At 44.6% G+C, this 17,083-nt stretch overlaps 1 protein-coding gene across 1 annotated transcript in view; it reads left to right on the forward strand.

Annotated features, from left to right (window-relative positions):
• IFT43 (intraflagellar transport 43) overlaps nt 1-17,083 on the forward strand; it is a 43,886-nt gene that overhangs the window by 12,917 nt on the left and 13,886 nt on the right. Inside the window, exons 3-5 of the mRNA XM_058026718.1 lie at nt 3,665-3,732; nt 16,084-16,116; nt 16,608-16,654. Of these exons, the coding sequence (XP_057882701.1) occupies nt 3,665-3,732; nt 16,084-16,116; nt 16,608-16,654 (148 nt within the window). The remainder of the gene's footprint in view (nt 1-3,664; nt 3,733-16,083; nt 16,117-16,607; nt 16,655-17,083) is intronic.

Consider the following 17,083-nt stretch of genomic DNA (forward strand, 5'->3'; position numbering starts at 1 on the left):
TTGCTTTTCTTCAGTCAAGGGAGCCTCTGGCATCTTGCTGGAGAGGAGAATCCTTGAGACTGCCTGTACTCGTTTCTTTCCACTTCTCGGTCAATGTTGGATAAAAACAAGACACCTACGTACTGTTTAAAAATCTCACAGTGTTTGTATATTGGAAAAACATAGATCTACATATTTTAGGGGAAATATGACATAATAGAAGAATTGTGTCCTCTGTTGCTTGCTCTCAATGTCATTTGAGTCCCTGCATCCCTGCACAGAGTGCTCAGTGTTCCAAAGGAGTTGTCATGTTGATGAAGGTAAATTAATCCATATTTCCAGACCCACCTGAGAATCTGAGGGACTGAACATGCCCATAGTCTGCCTCTGTTGTGGTTGGTCCTAAAATAAACTTTGTTGGACCTTCAGGATTCAGAGACACACAGGATAGTTTCTTCCATGAGGGAAGCAGCATCCAACTGGCACCTTCAGAACTGTAGACGTGATCTGACAAGTAGCCTGGAAATTTCTGCTTTAATGGGGAAGTCAGATTAGAATTCTGCATCTGTCTGATAAGAAAGGGCCTGAAAAACAATAAAAAAGAAGGTAGAGTTTCTACTTTGATGCAGGAGAGATGGAATTCAGGCCAGTCAGTTTTTCCAAGGGAGAGATAAAATACTGATTATGGATGTATCAAAGTATCAAAGTGTTGGTATGGAAGGTGGCCTAAGAAATACTGGAAAAATGCCTGAGCTGAATTTCTGAGGAAAAAAAAAAACAAACCACAAACAACAAAACAAAAAACCATGGCAGTTTTACTTGGGAAAGGGACAATCTGCAGAAACTCGAGTAGAGGAGATCCTCTGGAGATAAATAATGGACAAAACTGAAGTGGAAAGGAAAATTCCAGCAAGTAAGTGATTAGCTGATGCTGTGAAAGAGACTGCGCAGCAAGGGCTGAGAGACAACACCGTTGTCAGGAGCTGGTGGAATCTGTTTTGAGCGCTAGATTGTTTGGATGTATGTATGGCTTTGCATTTGGGAACATACATATAAATCTTGCCTAAGATATAACAGTAGGTACCAACAAGTTCTGATCATTTAAATCCCCCAGTCTTTTTCACCAAAAAGGTATGTTTAAAAGCACATTTGCTGCATTATAGAAGGACAGTGTACTCTATTTCTGCTCTCGTCCCTCTGGGGTTGACATTTGTCCCACTTTCTGTCTCAAGCTCTTGCTTGCAGCTGCAAAATCCCTACCTGTCACCATATTATGGTAAAGCACAGCATTGCATTCTCAATTGTAAATCATGCTAAGATTTTGGAACTGTGAAAGTATATGAAGGTAAGTTTATTTACTTACAGAAGTGTAAGTGTGGCATTTGACCTTATTGCAGCACTTTCCAGGCAGCTAACAAAGAAAAGCTATTTCTCCTCAGCTGACGGTTACATTGCCTTTCCTGTTGCTAGTGTTCCTGTAGGCAATTCAGAAAGAATTACCTGATTTTTTGCAAGAGGAATAAATGACCTGTAGGTGTATGTGAGGTGTTTTTCAGGATCTGACAGACATTCAGCCTTGCCTGGTGTGTATGATCAATGAGAACATGGTATAACATTGGTAAGACATTGGAATCAAACCCCTAGATGCCCTGGAGTCATGCCTTGTGCAAAGACTGGGCCAGACATTGTCATCACCCTCTGATGTGGTGTGCCCCACTTGAGTTATCTTTGATCTGAAGGCTAGTTTTGATGATGACTAAATTAAATTGCAGGGACATTGATATGCCCTGGACATGCTGCATTTTCCCTCAGCCTTATGGCCCAAGTTCTTTGGTGTCATTTTTGTATCCCCATGCACCTTTGTGAGGAGTTGTGAGGCTGTCTGTTGGAAAGAGGCTTGCTGGCTATCAGAGGGATAGTGTAAGGGGAAAGGGGGTTATTGCATGGGAAGCATCTGTGTGGGAATGAGTGTGGTTTTGGGTTAGGGGTGTATGTAATGGGAATAAGGATGTTTATGTGGGCATGCACGCCCATATGTGGTGTGTGTTCCCACTTTTTCTTGGGCTCTGGGTGTGTCCAGATCAACTGAATTCAAAATGCTCCTTTTTTGGCACTGTAGCCTCTTCTCTGGTTTGGCATCTTAAGAATCTGGGGGAATCATTTAAAGATCAGAAAACTCCATTCACTTGGGCCCCTGAAGGCTTCACATTCTGTGACATGGTCATTCCAGTCGGCTGAGCTCTGTCCCCCACGGATGAGCCCATATAAGGAGGCTGTTTCCTGCGTTTCACGCTCCCTGCCTGTCCCTCTGCCCTCCTGTGCTCCCTTTGCCGAAGAAAGTTGGTATTTTGGGACTGCAGCTCCTGCCTCATTCCTGCTCCCTGTTTATTTTTGGAGGATGACTATTTTTGCTCCTATCAGAGAGCTATGCAGGGTCATACCCCCTCTCTGCAGCAGGCAGAGGCTGCCCCTGGCAGGGTCTCTTCCCACACTCACAAACAATGCTTCTACTTCAAGAAATAAACATGTGAGACCCCTACCATCAGGGGTCAGCGCGGCCCTGTCCTCATCTGTGGCAAGAGGCGATTTGGCTTTGGCTCAGGGTTGACCCCACTACACATGCAAGGTCCTCTCTGAAGTCAAAACTCCTCAGGAGTCATCCCACTCATTCACTTCCTTAATAAAAGCTGTGGGAGCCACCTGTGCCCCCACCATTCCTTTGCACTGAGCAGTTTTTCTCTGTTTTGGGATGTGTTTCATGCAATCACTCTTTCCCACAGTGGTCCATTCACGGGTCCCTGTAGTCCATCTTCCCTCACTGGGCACCATCAGTTGGGAGCTATGGAAGCTGGGTTCACCTTGCCTCTGCCATCATCATTGCCTGCCATGTAGAACACTGAAGGCAGTGTGTACAGAGTGCCTCAGGCTGGGGGAACCAAGCCCAAATCTGTAAATGGCAATGGGCAGCTTCCAGATGGTGGGGATTCATGGCCCCATTTGACAATTCCATCATAAGCCCCAAGCTGAATTCCCATTTTCTCTTGCCATATGGCAGAGTGCCACACAAGACAATGCAAGAAAATAGTAGGGAATGTCTTTAGCTCCAGATGATCTTCCCCTTTGGATTTCAGTGGTGGCAGTGGTGGGATTCATCCCAACTAACTTTGGAAGAGTTTGGGTATGGATCACTGTGTCTGAATTTGCCATCTATCCTCCTATTCTAAGCAGTGGACAAAACCAGACTTTTTAGGAACAATTCCTCATCTAAAACAAGATGTCTAAAACATGCTGTCTTGTACCCTAGGAAAGGCATAATGTGATACCTCCCACTGCTAGGTGGGCAACAGTGATGAGCAAGTTCCCAGTGAACCCTATTTTGCCAGGAGAGCACACCCTGTGTGGATCAGTCAGCTACTGTATTGTTTGTCCTCAAAATGTCAAAGGCACACACACCTGAAACTTAACAAGATACTGATTAGGGTGATGCATCTTTTGTTTACAGACAAGCTTAAAACCCTGTCCTGTAGTTTGTCTTCCTTTTATTTTATGATTAAAGAGCATTTTAAATGCTACCTCTCCATTATTTGGTAAAGCATTACATTAGTAATTACATTAGTGTGTGTGGAGCTGGTGTCTCAATTGGCTTGACCAGAGCTGTCTGTAACATCTCTTCTCTTTATTGAAGGTTCCACCACCTAAACCCCCACGCCGGCAAGGAGGCTGGGCAGATGATCCTGTGCAGGCATCTACCAAGTGAGTCCTCATCTCTTTCCTTATTGAGAGGGATTTAGATGTGGAATAAAGGAACATCACTAGTTGGACCTTCCTCTCACAGATATTGGAACAGTTTTCCTGGGTTTTTCAGGTGGTCTTTCTTTCCAAAATCAATGTAACTTGTTCAAGCCATTTGAAGTATTGCTTTTGCTTGGTTCCATTGGCTAATTGGCTTGGCAAGGTTTAGAACAGTGTACGTGTCCCTGTTTGCCAGAGGCAGCATATTCCTTACCTGGTACAGTGCCTGGAAGGAGTCAAGAGCATAATAAGCATGCTAAATGCAGGAGCTGGGATGGGGGATTTGACTGGTTCTGTCCTTTCTGGGAGAGTGACACATGACAGCACCACACTGACAAGAGTGCAATGAATACATCAGGATTTAGTGATCAGCCTCGACAGTAAAGGTGAAATTTGTCAATGTTTATGTGTGTATGGGGTTATGGTATAATGGAGATGGATGGAGATGGTCAGCAAGAAGAGATGGGAGGAAAAAGTATACAAATTGTAGAATGTGTGTTGAGAAGCCCAATGCTTACATGAAGGACACATAAGACAAAGTATCTGGACATGGTATTAGAATAGGTATGAAAACTAGAGGACAGTTCAGACTGGGAGGAGATTACTTGCTTTAAAATAGTTGTGGTTTTCTAAGCTTAGAAGTTATGCTGGTGTTGTATTTCGTATTCAGAGAGCTGAAGGGCTGAGCTGGGAAGTGATGTGAGATTGTTTGTGTACTTAAAGGCCTATAGTAAAAGTCTTAGTATATACTTCGGAGGCACTCTGAGTTATGAAAAGTTATGTATTTTCTTGTCTGAAACTGAGAATGGATGAGGACATCCAGAAACCTGTTATACAGTCAGTGTTTTTTGGGAGGGGAGAAAGATGGTCTGTATTCTGGGGTAGCCTTTCCAAAAAACCGTACTTTTCTGGGAAAATTATCACTCCATTTGTCTCTGAAAAATAAATAGTCTGGAAATCTGGAGACTAGAATAAAGCAAGGGAATAAAGATCTCAGCCTGAACTCCTGTTGCTCTCCAGTTTAACCCTGATAATGGTTATTTTTCATAGGCTGGCTGCACCTAGAAGTTGCCATTGCAAAGATGTATCCACCTCAGGGTATTAAAAAAGTGCCATCAAAGATCCTGGATCTTTGTAGGACCAAGCAGAAGCTTTATGGAAATGTGACAGCAGACAAAAAGGTTCAATTTCATTGTTTAGTTAAGTAAGTTATGCAATTGTTGGTTAGGTGAGGGACTGGGTTGGAGGTAATACATATGCAATATATCTGTGCCTAATGTGCCCTGAAGGACAGTGAACAGGTTCCTAATGTAACAGCACTGTGCCATGTGCTATTTTACCATGTTTTCCATTGTTTGACATTACCCTATAGATTTGCAGCAGCTGTAGGTGGTGCTCCCCCAGCGTCTCAGCTGCGTGGGTTACAATGCATTGAAGGCGTCTGGAGTAAAGGCTTCTGTGACACTGGATGTGGGTGAGCTGGAGAAGCAGAACAGGACACAGGGTTGCAGACCCTTCTGTCTCTGAGAATCTGCACACTGGGACGTGAGACCAAGATGTGTCCCTTGCTCAGTCGTGCATGTGAAATGTCATATCTGACAGTGTTCATTTGTAGTAAGGGTTTTTATTGAGTAAATTTTAGGAAGAAGTTTGTTCTGACTTTCTCCAGTCATATGAGGTACAAGGGTTTTGTACAACTAATTCCCCTGTCTTTCCTTTCCTCTGTATTATCCCCAAGCTGATTTCTCTTCTTCTCTCCCTTAAAAAAGTCTGAGCTGCTGGCCTGTAGGGCTTGCTTTCTGACATATCCCAGGGTAAAGCCTTCATGTGAAAAGTCTGAGTCATCGGCTGATGTCATACCCATGTTGCTGTAGCTTTGTTGTTTCTGTTTTCTCAGGCTCTATCTCCCCACAGCTTTTCTACCAATTTGACTCAGTTTGGAAGCCCATCAAGTTAACTTGCTCTAAGTTCACTAGTGTAGATGTAGTTATAATAACATGCTTCTGTTGTTATATCTGATTTAGGTTTAAGCCCTTTTTTGACAGTGTAACTGAACCTACACTTGGGAATCGTTCTGTTAGAAGTAATTTGATTTTCAGAACTGACAATGCTAAAATCTGATTTTTTTTTTTCTTTCACTTAGAAAGGAAGGATGAGCAGAGTGGATACAGTTAGATTTTCTGTGTTGTGTAAATATATTGTGGGTCAGATGGAATACTGCGGCCACTTGTGCAACGATCTTGTAGCTATTTATGTTATTCTTTCTCCATTTGAAGTCTTATATTTTAGCTCTGTTTCTGACAGATTCAGTCAGTTATGACTGTATATGTATTGCTTTTCCTGCAAGGATGCTTTTCTGCTATATTTCTAGTTCAGAGTCTTATCAGTATGAAACAATCACTTGAAATTGTTCTTTTAATTTCCATTTGGCACATGTTAGAGTAGAATTTAGTTTGTGACCTGTTTTTCTACCTTTGTGCTCTCTTTTAGTCCCTTAACTACCCAGCTCATGTCATGCTTATGTAGATTTGTAAATATTTTCACCATCTTGCTGATTATTTCCATCAGACTGCTGCTCTCCCAGATTGTTGCAAGATAGAAAGAGGAGGAGGATTCTTAAAGTTTTCCCACCTAAATTATTTTTTAAATTGATTGGCACAGATGATGTGTGAAACATAGTGTTTTATCATGAGTTCCCATAGCATTTGCAAGTGTCAGATTTTTAAATTGCTGAGAACTATCAAAATGATATATTTTACTCATGTTTTCAAATGCCAAATGTGGGAAGATTACTTTGCACTCCCAGTACTCTTATAGAACAGTTGTCATTGCTGGGAGTCCCATTTTGTAAATCTGGGGAATGATGAGGACCGCTGGTAAGTGTCTGAGCAAACCCCCAGGTCCTTTGCAAACAGCAATGAAATGGTTCAAAGTAGTGTCAGAAAATTAATTCTTCCATGCTGCCTGGGCCATCTGTACCTGAATCTGCTGTATCTAGTTAAATCTGTACTGAGAAGAATCATTCTCTATGAGAAGAGGTGCTCTCATTGCCGCCCCAATAATGTTCTAGCCCCAGTACTAGCAGAAAGGGTACCAGCCAAGAACCTGGGCAGCCACTTGGGGCCTAGTAACCTGCTGAGACAAATAACAGTAATTACAGCTGGGTTTTCCTACAGAAGCAGCTCTCCAGCCACTGGATGGAGCCCAAGTGCCATTCTGAAAGCTGTGCTGATGTTCCTAATGACATCAGTGCTGACACTTGTGACAAGCAAAGCAAGCTCTATTGTCAGGTTATCTCATGCATCAAAAGGAAGAAACACAAAGTGCCTGCCAGTGGGGGAAGGAAAAGGGAACTCAGTTTTGCATACTGGTGAGGATTTGATAAAGGAGAGGCACTTCCATGATTCATTTAATTCCAGCTTCTTTTGATCTTGTCTCTCTGACTTTCCTCATAGAATTTCTTCCATTTTTTTCTTTAGCAGTACTGTAATTTCTTTGCTTCTTGGGTCTCTTTCAGTTTACTCAGGTGCTTGATCCCTTTGGTCTTGCAATGAGCCCCCTAAAATTCCTACAGCTCTGCAGGCAGCAGCTAGGGCTGTTAAGGAAATAAACACAGCTTGGTTCAGGTAGCCCTGCAAGCAAACACAAGTGCTGCTTTCAGTAGGAAGTCCCTTCCAGTGCCTGCACGTGTACCTCATTTCTTTTACGTGGTTGATGGCAGGTTAGCAACAGGTGCTTCAGCTACAAGTGAAATTTCCCCTTTCTCACTGACAGGCCACACAGAGTTGGAATAATCAAGGCTTATTTAGGAAAATGACCGTGCTGAAGTTTTTTGGAACAGAAGTGGTACAGTGTCCAGCAATGTATTTGTCAAGAAGGTGAATTTTAAGTGCCTGTAGGAAGGAAGAGGATGCAGTTGGGGTGACCTTTAGAGGAGGGTAACCCAGCCCCTCTAATAGCATAGATATCATTTAAGGCTCTGAACGGTGGGCAGTGGTGAGATTGCACCCTGGAGCTAGTGGAAAGTTATTTAAGAGATTAAGGGGTTTTATGATTCAAGGTCTCTAGAGATAAGTAAAGTTAAAAACCTCCTGTTTCAAGAATATGGGCTTAAACTATCCTGTATTCTCTCTATAAGAAATGACCCCTGAGAGTGCCTGGTTTTAGAACCTCTAGCAATCCCTGTCTTGCAGATGGGAGTAGTAAAGTGCTCATGAATTTCTTGGTCTGGGACAGTGGGGGAAAGATGTCATTGCTTCTGTTCTCTACTCCCAATCCAGCAGTGTTGTGGTGAGTCTCAGTCTGGACTTCTCTGTGACACTGCCACATTAGGAGCAGAGCCAGACTCCTGGCTGCATGGGAGATATCAGCCTTGCTCTGCAGCTTGCAGCCATCTGTGGATGTCCTCAGTGAAGTGAGGAGGATAGGCAGAGAGGATCAAGGCTGCCAAGTGAGGAGGCACAACTTAGAAGGAGAAGAAAGAAAAGGAAGTCTGATTAAGTTTTGTCTTGAAGTGTCTGTTTTTGGGTTTGTCCCTGCATTGATCTGCAAGGGAATGAGGCAAGTAATGGCCCCTTGGGGACCTTCAGGACTTTCCTCTCAATGTCAGCCGTCATTTTCAATCACCCTCTCCCTCCCAGCCATTAATTTTGGCCCAGGATCATGGGGACTTGTCCATCTATCACTCCTAATTGACACTAAATGATCTGTCAGTTTATTGATGAACGGCAGGAGTGGAATTGTCACAATATATTTTACTTTCTAACAACTCCTCCTGACAATTTTACCTTGTCCATCTCACTCTCCTCACATAAATCTCCATTGGCCTCTCATTCCTTCTCTTGGGCTGATGTGGTGCCAGCCACCTCCATGCCATCGGCACGCATCAAGGACATCAAGATGGCGGTAAGCTGCACTGTGCAGGCCCAGGGGTGGGTTTTTTCCTCTCTCTCTCCCTGCCCCCTCCTTTTTTTTTTTTTTTTAATAGGCTGGATGTTCCAGGAATGCTAACAAGCTCCTGTCCTCTTGTCCCTTCATGTCATTGCTGGGGTGAGCTCTCCTTGGTGTTTCTGTTTAGACTCAGTAAAGATAACTGGCAGAAAAAGAAAAGTCCCTAAAAGACAGAAGAGTCACCTGAGAATATCTCAGTGCCCTGGCTGTCACAGGGGATTTTTATTCCTTTTAAACCTGCTTAGTGTTACTTGCAAGAATTTCCTGCAAGGGGAAAGTGTTAGACTCATGTCCATTTATGTCTTTGCAGTGCTCATAGCAGCATGGAAAAAGAGTTTTGCTTATTCTTTTTCCTTTTTTCTCCCTTTTTTTTTCTTTCAAGGTTTTTTTTTACCATTTTATCTTTTTTCCTTTTCCTTTTTCTCTCTCTTATTTTAACCTAGATTTGTTAAATTTTTCCCAGTTAGTGATGTTTTCTTTTTTCTGGAAAGGTACTGGGCAATGGAGGGTCTAGTAGGATTGCAGCCTCTTGCTCTCCTAGAAATGAAACTTGAACAACAAAAACAGAACAGAAGTGTGGCATTTTTGGTAATGGTCCATGTAAGCTGCTGAAGTGGCAGAGTATTCTCAGGGTGAAGTCTCTTTGACTTTTTTTTTTATGATTGAGGACAAAGCATCTTCCTTCCTTATTTCTCTTCTTATCCAAGAAATTTCCCAGCAAATTTAGGGGATGCTATTATTGCCGTTCCAAATATTTCTATTTTAAAATAGCAAAACCTTCTTGAAGAACACATGCAACTTCCAACCCTTTTGTATCTGTCATGGCCAAGGCTAAAAGCTTGTCTGGCCATTGTAGGTCACCTGTATGTTGGCTGTGGAGTCTAGCTTAGTGCACTTTACCTGTTGAAAGGGACCTGAGATGACTTGATGTATTTGCTTGGCCCTATTTCCCCCTCTCCCAGACCCCTTCCCCATAAAACCCCTCTACTATTCTCAAATTCTTAATCCAAGTTCTTAAATTATCTTCATCCAGAAGCTGTTGCTCTCAGGTGACAGAACAAGATACCATTCAGTTATAAACACCTAATTCTTCCTACTGTTTCTCATATAAATGTTTTCACTGAGGCCAGTCATAAGTGAAAGGTCTTTGAACCTGATAATCATGGGTTTGTTCTCTAATGTGAGATTTTGAAAAAACTCAAACAATCTTAAATACATTTTCTGTCTCTTTTAGCAGTCAGTTCTTTCCTATAACCATGAGGATCCAGAAGTGTGCTTTTTTCCTTTAAAAGGAAGCTAAAATGCTCCTGTAACCTCAAGAGTAATTTTTTGTGCAAGTTGGGCTTTGTGCTTACTGGAGGCCAAGAACATGATCACTTGGATAGGAGCCCCTGTTCTCAGGGACCAAAGATATGTGGTGAATACCTCTAGAAACTGCAGCACTGCTTTCTGTTTTCCCACACAGCAGGAATTTGTATTGAGTGTTGTTGTTTTTTCTGTTGCTCAGTGGGAGCTCTGAACAGCTCTGCTGGTCAATTCTCTACCTGAGAGCGAGAGGGGGAACCCTGGGAACATCTGCTTCAGGGATGATGCAGTCAGTGGGCTGAGGTTCAGGGATCCTTGGGAGCACTCTCTGGCAGCTTGTTCTTCTGTGCCAGTTCCTAAAGTCCTGCTTGCCAGTGCCTTCCTCCTTTGTTGTTTCTGTTAAGCTCACATATTAGGACATGAGGAGAAACAAAAACACTTCATCTGGAGATTAAGCACCTCACAAGTCCATTTCAGCTGGAGCTGACTAGCAGCAGTGTCAGATCCCATCTCACAGAGCATGCCTGCTCATTGCTGCAACCATCCTCTTCCAGAGCCATGCTCTGGGGCAGTGTGTTCAGCATGCACTCTGGCCTGCACAGGCAGCTTGGGAGGGGCCAGGAGGTGGATGGTAGGGCCATGACAGCTTTAAAATATGTGTCTGCCCAAAACCCCGTTACAGTGATACAGATAGCCGTGCATTCCAGGCCTAGGAAGGAGGTGGAGGGCTGTGAGGTGACATCCTATGATGAAAATAAAGGCTCATAAGCATGCTGAAATCAATGGCAAAACTTGCCTCGATTGTAGAGGATGTGAAGATTAAACTCCTTACTTTTGTAAAGGAAAACTTGGCTTTTCCAGGCTGCCACAGGCCAGGAAGAGAGGGTGGAAACTTAACAGATCAGAGCTCCAGAGAAGGCGCAGTGGAATAGCTGAGAAGGCACCTCTGGTGCTTTCCAGCACCGGCAGCAGTTCTAATTTACAGACAGCCTTGGTGAATGTGTCTTTTCCTGTGCCACAGCAAACAAGCATTGACTGAGACCCACCCTTGGAGGGCCCGGAGAACTATCAGTTAGCACTTGTGTGTCATATTGGATGTGGAACTTAGTTGTGCCTTAGGCTATTGAACAAGCTGCAACTCCTAGCTCACCACCCACTCACTGTGGTGATGGGCAGTTAAGGAACATTTGAGCAAGAAAATACAACGTCTTTTTAAAAATATTTTTCCCCTCCTCCCTCAGGCCTAGACCTGAATTAGAGTCTTTGCCCGAGAGGCAAAAGGCTTTATGCCTCCCTGTGGGCTGAGCCAAGCCTTCGGTGTTGAGGTGGGTCATGGTTTTGGATGGAAGGCAGAACGCCGGCTGCTGCCTTGCTTCCAGGGCACCCAGCCTGTCTCTGCCCACCCTTTGATTACCCTAATGTCTCCAAACAAAATGCATTTCTGAACATCACGACCTTCTCCCTTCCCCCCCCCCCCCCCTTCCCGTTTCATTCTTTTAGCAAGAGGGATGCTTGGAGCGGCTTTCTGGTTCCACATGATTCGTAGCAGTGGTTGAGGCATGCCAGGAAACAGGCCAGCACACACACAGAGATGAGTTTCTCCCCGTTGCCCTGTAAGATGGGAGCAGCCCTCGGTGCGCGCTGCCGGCGGGGCCCGGGCCAGCCGCGCTGGGTTACAGGCCGGCCCGGGCCCGCAGCGCCGCGCTTGCCCGGCAGGGGGCGGCCGCGGCCCGGCGATGCTGCGGCTGTGGCGGCGGCGCGGCCCGGAGCGGGGCGGGCACTGCGGCCGGCCCGGCCGGGACAGGCTGCCCGCGCTCCCGGCCCTTTCTCCTCCTCCGCCGCGCCATACTGGGCGTTCCCGTCCCGCCGCCTCCCAATGCGTTTTAGCAAGCTGCGGTAATTCCTTCCCTTCTCCTTAGCTGTGTTGCCCGCCCTCACACCTCCCCGGGCCGCATGAGAGAACCTCGGCTCCTGCACAGAGAACTCCTCGGAGCCTGGCTGTGGCACGGTGCAGGACGCAAGTGTGTCTGGAGCTCTCATGAGCTGTGGACATTAAAAGGTTTCAAGGACGTTTTTCTCCATTCATCCCAGTTATGTCCTCTGCTAAAATAGGTTAACGGTGTCTAATTAGCCACTGCACATTGTCATGCTGCATAAAGATAGCATCCTGGCTGTTCTCTGAGCCCTGCCACTTTATCTCCATTTAGATCTCCGTGGTGGTCCATTTAATGAGAAAGAAACAGTTTTAACAGAGATGATGTCTACATTGGAACTGCCTTTCACCCTTTCAGCACAGAAGTTGCAGGCAGCTCAGCTGTACATCAGGGCACTGTAAGAGTGGGAGTAAGGTCTCGGGTTTAACCCGTTCTCATTGATGTGGACGAAGGATTCGTTGTGGGCAGAACCGAGCAAAGACAACACTCACGAGGGAGATCAGATCTATATCCTCTGCCGCAGGGCAGAGCTAGGAGACAATAGGTATTCTGTACTGGGAGTGACATACCATGGGGTTACACAAGGACTGTCACGGTCTTTCACCCAGTTTCACAGCTATTCAATACTCTGAAATAGAGAGGGGATAAGCAGCTGTCCAAAGCCAGAGGGAATACTCTGAGCTTATGATTATGTTTAGGAGTGCTGATGGCCTCTCAGGGAAAGGGAGTTTAAAGGGAACTGTCCAGCGGATGGAGTGAGTCCATGTTCTTTGCCCCTCCAGATGTAATGGACTTGGGAACGTAAGTGAAAAAACCAGATGTATCCCTGTCTCACAAAAATGGGGAGTGGCTGGTGTATAATACAGCAGATTGAGTGTATTTCTGAGCTCTGCTCCTGGGATGGTATTCCTTTGTTTATCCTTACTTTAGTGACTGTATCTGTAGTTCATATTCAATTGCTCATTTTATAGGTCCTTGTTGCTGCCCTCCCTGGGCTGTGCCTGCTGCTGCAGCAGACAAAGCAGGGCAGTGCACTTCGTGTTGCTGAGAACATGAAGAAGGGGTAGGAAAGCTGTGTGTGCTGGCTTGTCAGCTTCGTTCCATGCCTGCTTTCACTCACCACTAGAAAGCTCATGAGATAAATGAAGAGGGTGCTATTTACCTAGACCTGATATTCCTGAAGGAGGAAACATTGGTCTCAATGTGTAGCAATTGGCATTGGTAAGATGAGACTATTCTTAGGAAAGGATACTCCACAATCCTTAAAGCAATGTGATAACATCATGAAGAAATGCTGTATGCTGCCCATAGTACTTGGAGAGCAAAGAGACAAGCAGTTGATTGTTTCTGCAGGAATACTATCTCTGTGCAGCCTTCAGCTGAGTTTATGGAATGGACAGTATTGAAGGGGGGCACCTTTTGAAGATCTATTAATGATTTCTCTTGCTGCCTTGGAGGTTTTTAACCTTAGTACACAAGACAGAGCTTGTCTTTCCTCTGAGTCAGTTTGTTATGTAGATTTAGGTACTGCAGTTTTGCCAAAAAAGCAAAAGACTAGTTAAACCAAAAGTGTTTTGTGATTTTTTTTTCCCCCCAATCTGAAACAAGAACTCAAAAAGTAATTTGGCACCAAACAAAATGAAAGGAAGACTTAATAAAAAAAAAATAGAGGAAATAGCAGGTTGTGTGATATCTTCTTTGCTCGATCGTTAGGGCCACGGAGAGAGTAAAACATACAATTCCTTCCTGTGCTACAGAAGCTTCATACTATATTTTTGGGATAGTTTCTACATGTGAGTTCATGAGCTGACTTGAAATGCTAGTTTCATCAAATATAATGCTGTGCCAAATCATATATTAACAAAGATATGCAGTACAGGTGACTGGAAGCAGATTTATCTCTCCTAAACAGAAGAGCAGTCATTTCTAGCTCCTGCTCCAGTGCTGTTAGTATATGAATGCTCTGTATAAACTGCTGTACTGTCAGCGTGACAGACTTGCCTCACCCAGTGCCACCATTGGCACTGGTGGCACAGGGACCAAGGTGTTCTGGGGGCACTGACCATGGGGCTGTAACTTGCCCTGGGAAGAGGAAGGAATGGTCTTGTTTGATGTGGGAGTTCTAACACTTGGGCCAGTACTATTCCTCCCTCCCTGCTGATGAGTTTGTTCCCCAGATTACTTTGTTTTCCAATATATAGTGCAGCTGTTTCATAATGAGGTATTTGCTTATTGTCCTGAATAAGTCCTTTCCTAACAACACAGAAAAGTTGAGAAAGCCTAAGTCTCACAACATAAGCAAAGCAGTCTCTGCCTCTAAGATTAACATGACTGCCTTCCCTGTGAGCCACCTGGATATCAGTCATGACAGGGAGCTTAGGAAGAAGAAACAGAAATTGCTTACAGGGATAGTACTAGTGACCTTTTCTCCTGGGAAGTATGAACATGTGGAGTGTCTCATTCCTGCCTGGAGACAGGAGCAAAGATGTAAGGAGTGTGAGTACTGAGGAAGAGAGTGTTACTTGGGGTTGGCCAATCATCAAGAGTAACGGGATTATGCCAAGAAGATGGTAAATTGAACCCCCAGGAAATCATCTGTGTGTGGCTGTGCAATGCCATCATTTGGGATGTTTCAGCATGGAAAAGGCAAGGCTATATGGAAACCAGTTCTGTGAAGGCATCAAGGAGGAATAAAATAGGAGAAATCTTGCATCATCTTTCTATCTCTATCTTCTCAGAGACTAAATGGCACTGGGTGCTGGTGGAGGGCTCTCTGAAGCCATCTATTTCTTTCTCCATAGTATCAGGAGGTTCACAAAAAGTGCTTTGTACTACCACTGGGAGAAGGATGGAGCTGGACAGTTCATCCTCACTGGAAGAGCTCTTTTCCCAATTATGCTCCATTTTTGCCTTTGAACAGAGGGTGCAGATATAGCTGAAAGCCCAGGTGCAGATGTCACCACACAGCTGCAGTTCTGATTACAGCAGTTGATATTACTGGGCTCAAATCACTGATTCAGACTGCAAGCTCCAGTGAGAGCAGTAGAGATAAAGGGCTTTCTTCTCCTTATACCTCTTCTCTGTATAGCTAGTCATCCTCTCTGCCCCACTCCTTGCTCTTAGAAGAGTAGATTATTCTCAAATGAGGACTGTGACTTGCTAGAACAGAAAGCAGATGAGGAGAGGCCTCTGCCATGTAATGAAGTGCTTTGAAAAGAGCAATGCAAGGCAGTGAAGCAAGTTCTCTTACATCTTGGTGCGTCCTGGGACAATGCATGTGACAGGGGAGAGCCCCATGTATTCTTTGTCATGGCACCCTGGCTTAGGGGATGGGAGAATATTTATTCCCAACACATAGACATGAAACTTCACTCTGCAAAATGGCCAAAGCAATCAGCGAGTGATGGAGTATCTGCTAAAAAGAAACCTGGCATTTAATTAACTTTTCAAAGTGCTGGTTCAGCAATCTCCATGTTTTACATTTTGAATATTGAACAAGCGTCCCTAATCGGGACTGAATTACTTCTGGGCTCACTGGGGTGGAGAGCAAGGGAGCTGCCAGTGCCTCCCCACCATGTTATTGTTATGAACTCCTGTTAACTCAGCCTGATCAACCCTGGTTTTTTGCCACAACTGCATGTCTGACCTGAGCTTGGCCAGCTCATGTGGACTCCTAACTTGAAAGGCAACGAGAAAGTCTTTATGCTCAACCATGGGGAGGAGGAAACTGTTGATCTCTCAGGAGTAGGTAGACAAAGTATAGCACCTTCTTCACTCCTTAATGCACCAACCTCTCTACCCAGGTACGGCCAGCTTTACCTGCAGCTAATGGCAAAGGGGATAAAAAAGTATCTGAGAAACTAAAGAACCAGCAAGTATGGTTCTTGCCATATCTGGGCATGGCCCCATGTCTTTTGGGCCCCAAGTGGTTTTGTTTCAGTCTGTTGCACTCAGGGACTTTTTGATACACTGGTTTAATAGTCACTCAGAACTCTTTAAGGTGTGATGTGTTGTATTAGACCTGATGCAGGAACTGTTTTGCACAATAGAAATCATATGGGGAAAGGTGAAGTTTTTCATTTTCTCTAGCCTTTTCTAAACATAAGCCATCCTTGTCTTGCAGGTCAGGAAGAAAGCATGCAGAAGAAGTAGAAGAGTAAGTTCCCATTGTTGCTGAGACTTCTTCCACAACTTTCACATCTGATCTGATCATCTAACAAGTACACCAAGATCTGAAAGTTGGGAAGGATGCAGAGCCTGTCAGGAATTCATATCATGTGCCCTAGAATGGAGCAGGGCTGGTCATTCTATAGTTCCCTGGATATGGAGTAGATGATGGCTTTGTCACTCCCTAAACAGAAAGAAGGAAAATGAGAAAGCCACAGCTTTCCTCCCACCCCAGGCCCTACTGTCTTCAGCCTAGGGGTTTGTCTTAGGTACATCTTGCTTAAGCTGAGATTTTTGCTGAGCCCAGCATTGAAGGGTATAGAAGATCAGTCTTCCATGCAGGCTAAACATACTTGGAAACTCCCTCTTTGACAGCATACTTGGAAACTCTTCTCCTTTGAAGTTTGTGGGGAGGAAGGGGGCACAAGAAGATGTTTTTCTGGGCTTGCAATTGAAATTCTTTCTTGTGCTTTGCTGCAGCCATCGTCTCAGACAGCAGAGCCTGGAGGCATCAGATGATGGAGGAGGTAAGGTACTGGACCACAAAAAGTGCCCTCATGCATGTCTAGGGGGTCTCCAGTAAAGTGAGCAGAGGCATCTTGTAAGAAATTGCAAGGAAATTAACCACTCTGGGGACAAACAGATGTAAGAGCTGCTTAGGTCTCCCCAGATGAATGAGGGAAAAAGGGTAAAGGAGAGGGAGGATGAGGAAGTGAACTTGTAGTCTAACTCTGGCTCTTCATGAACATAGAATTATAGAGGACCTTGGAAAGCAGGAAAGTGGCAAGGATGCACTTTTCTCTGTAATTACCTCCATGGAGAATATTGGAGTGGGCAAAATGAGAGCTAAAAGCACAATAAAAGTTTAAGAATGGAGAAAGAGGTCCCTGCTCTGCTCTGACTTAGGTGGTAGTAGGCTCTGCTAGAAGCATCTGTTTTCTTTTGTAACAATATCC

This window comes from Melospiza georgiana, chromosome 6, assembly GCF_028018845.1.
Source record: "Melospiza georgiana isolate bMelGeo1 chromosome 6, bMelGeo1.pri, whole genome shotgun sequence".
Taxonomy (NCBI): Eukaryota; Metazoa; Chordata; class Aves; order Passeriformes; family Passerellidae; genus Melospiza; species Melospiza georgiana.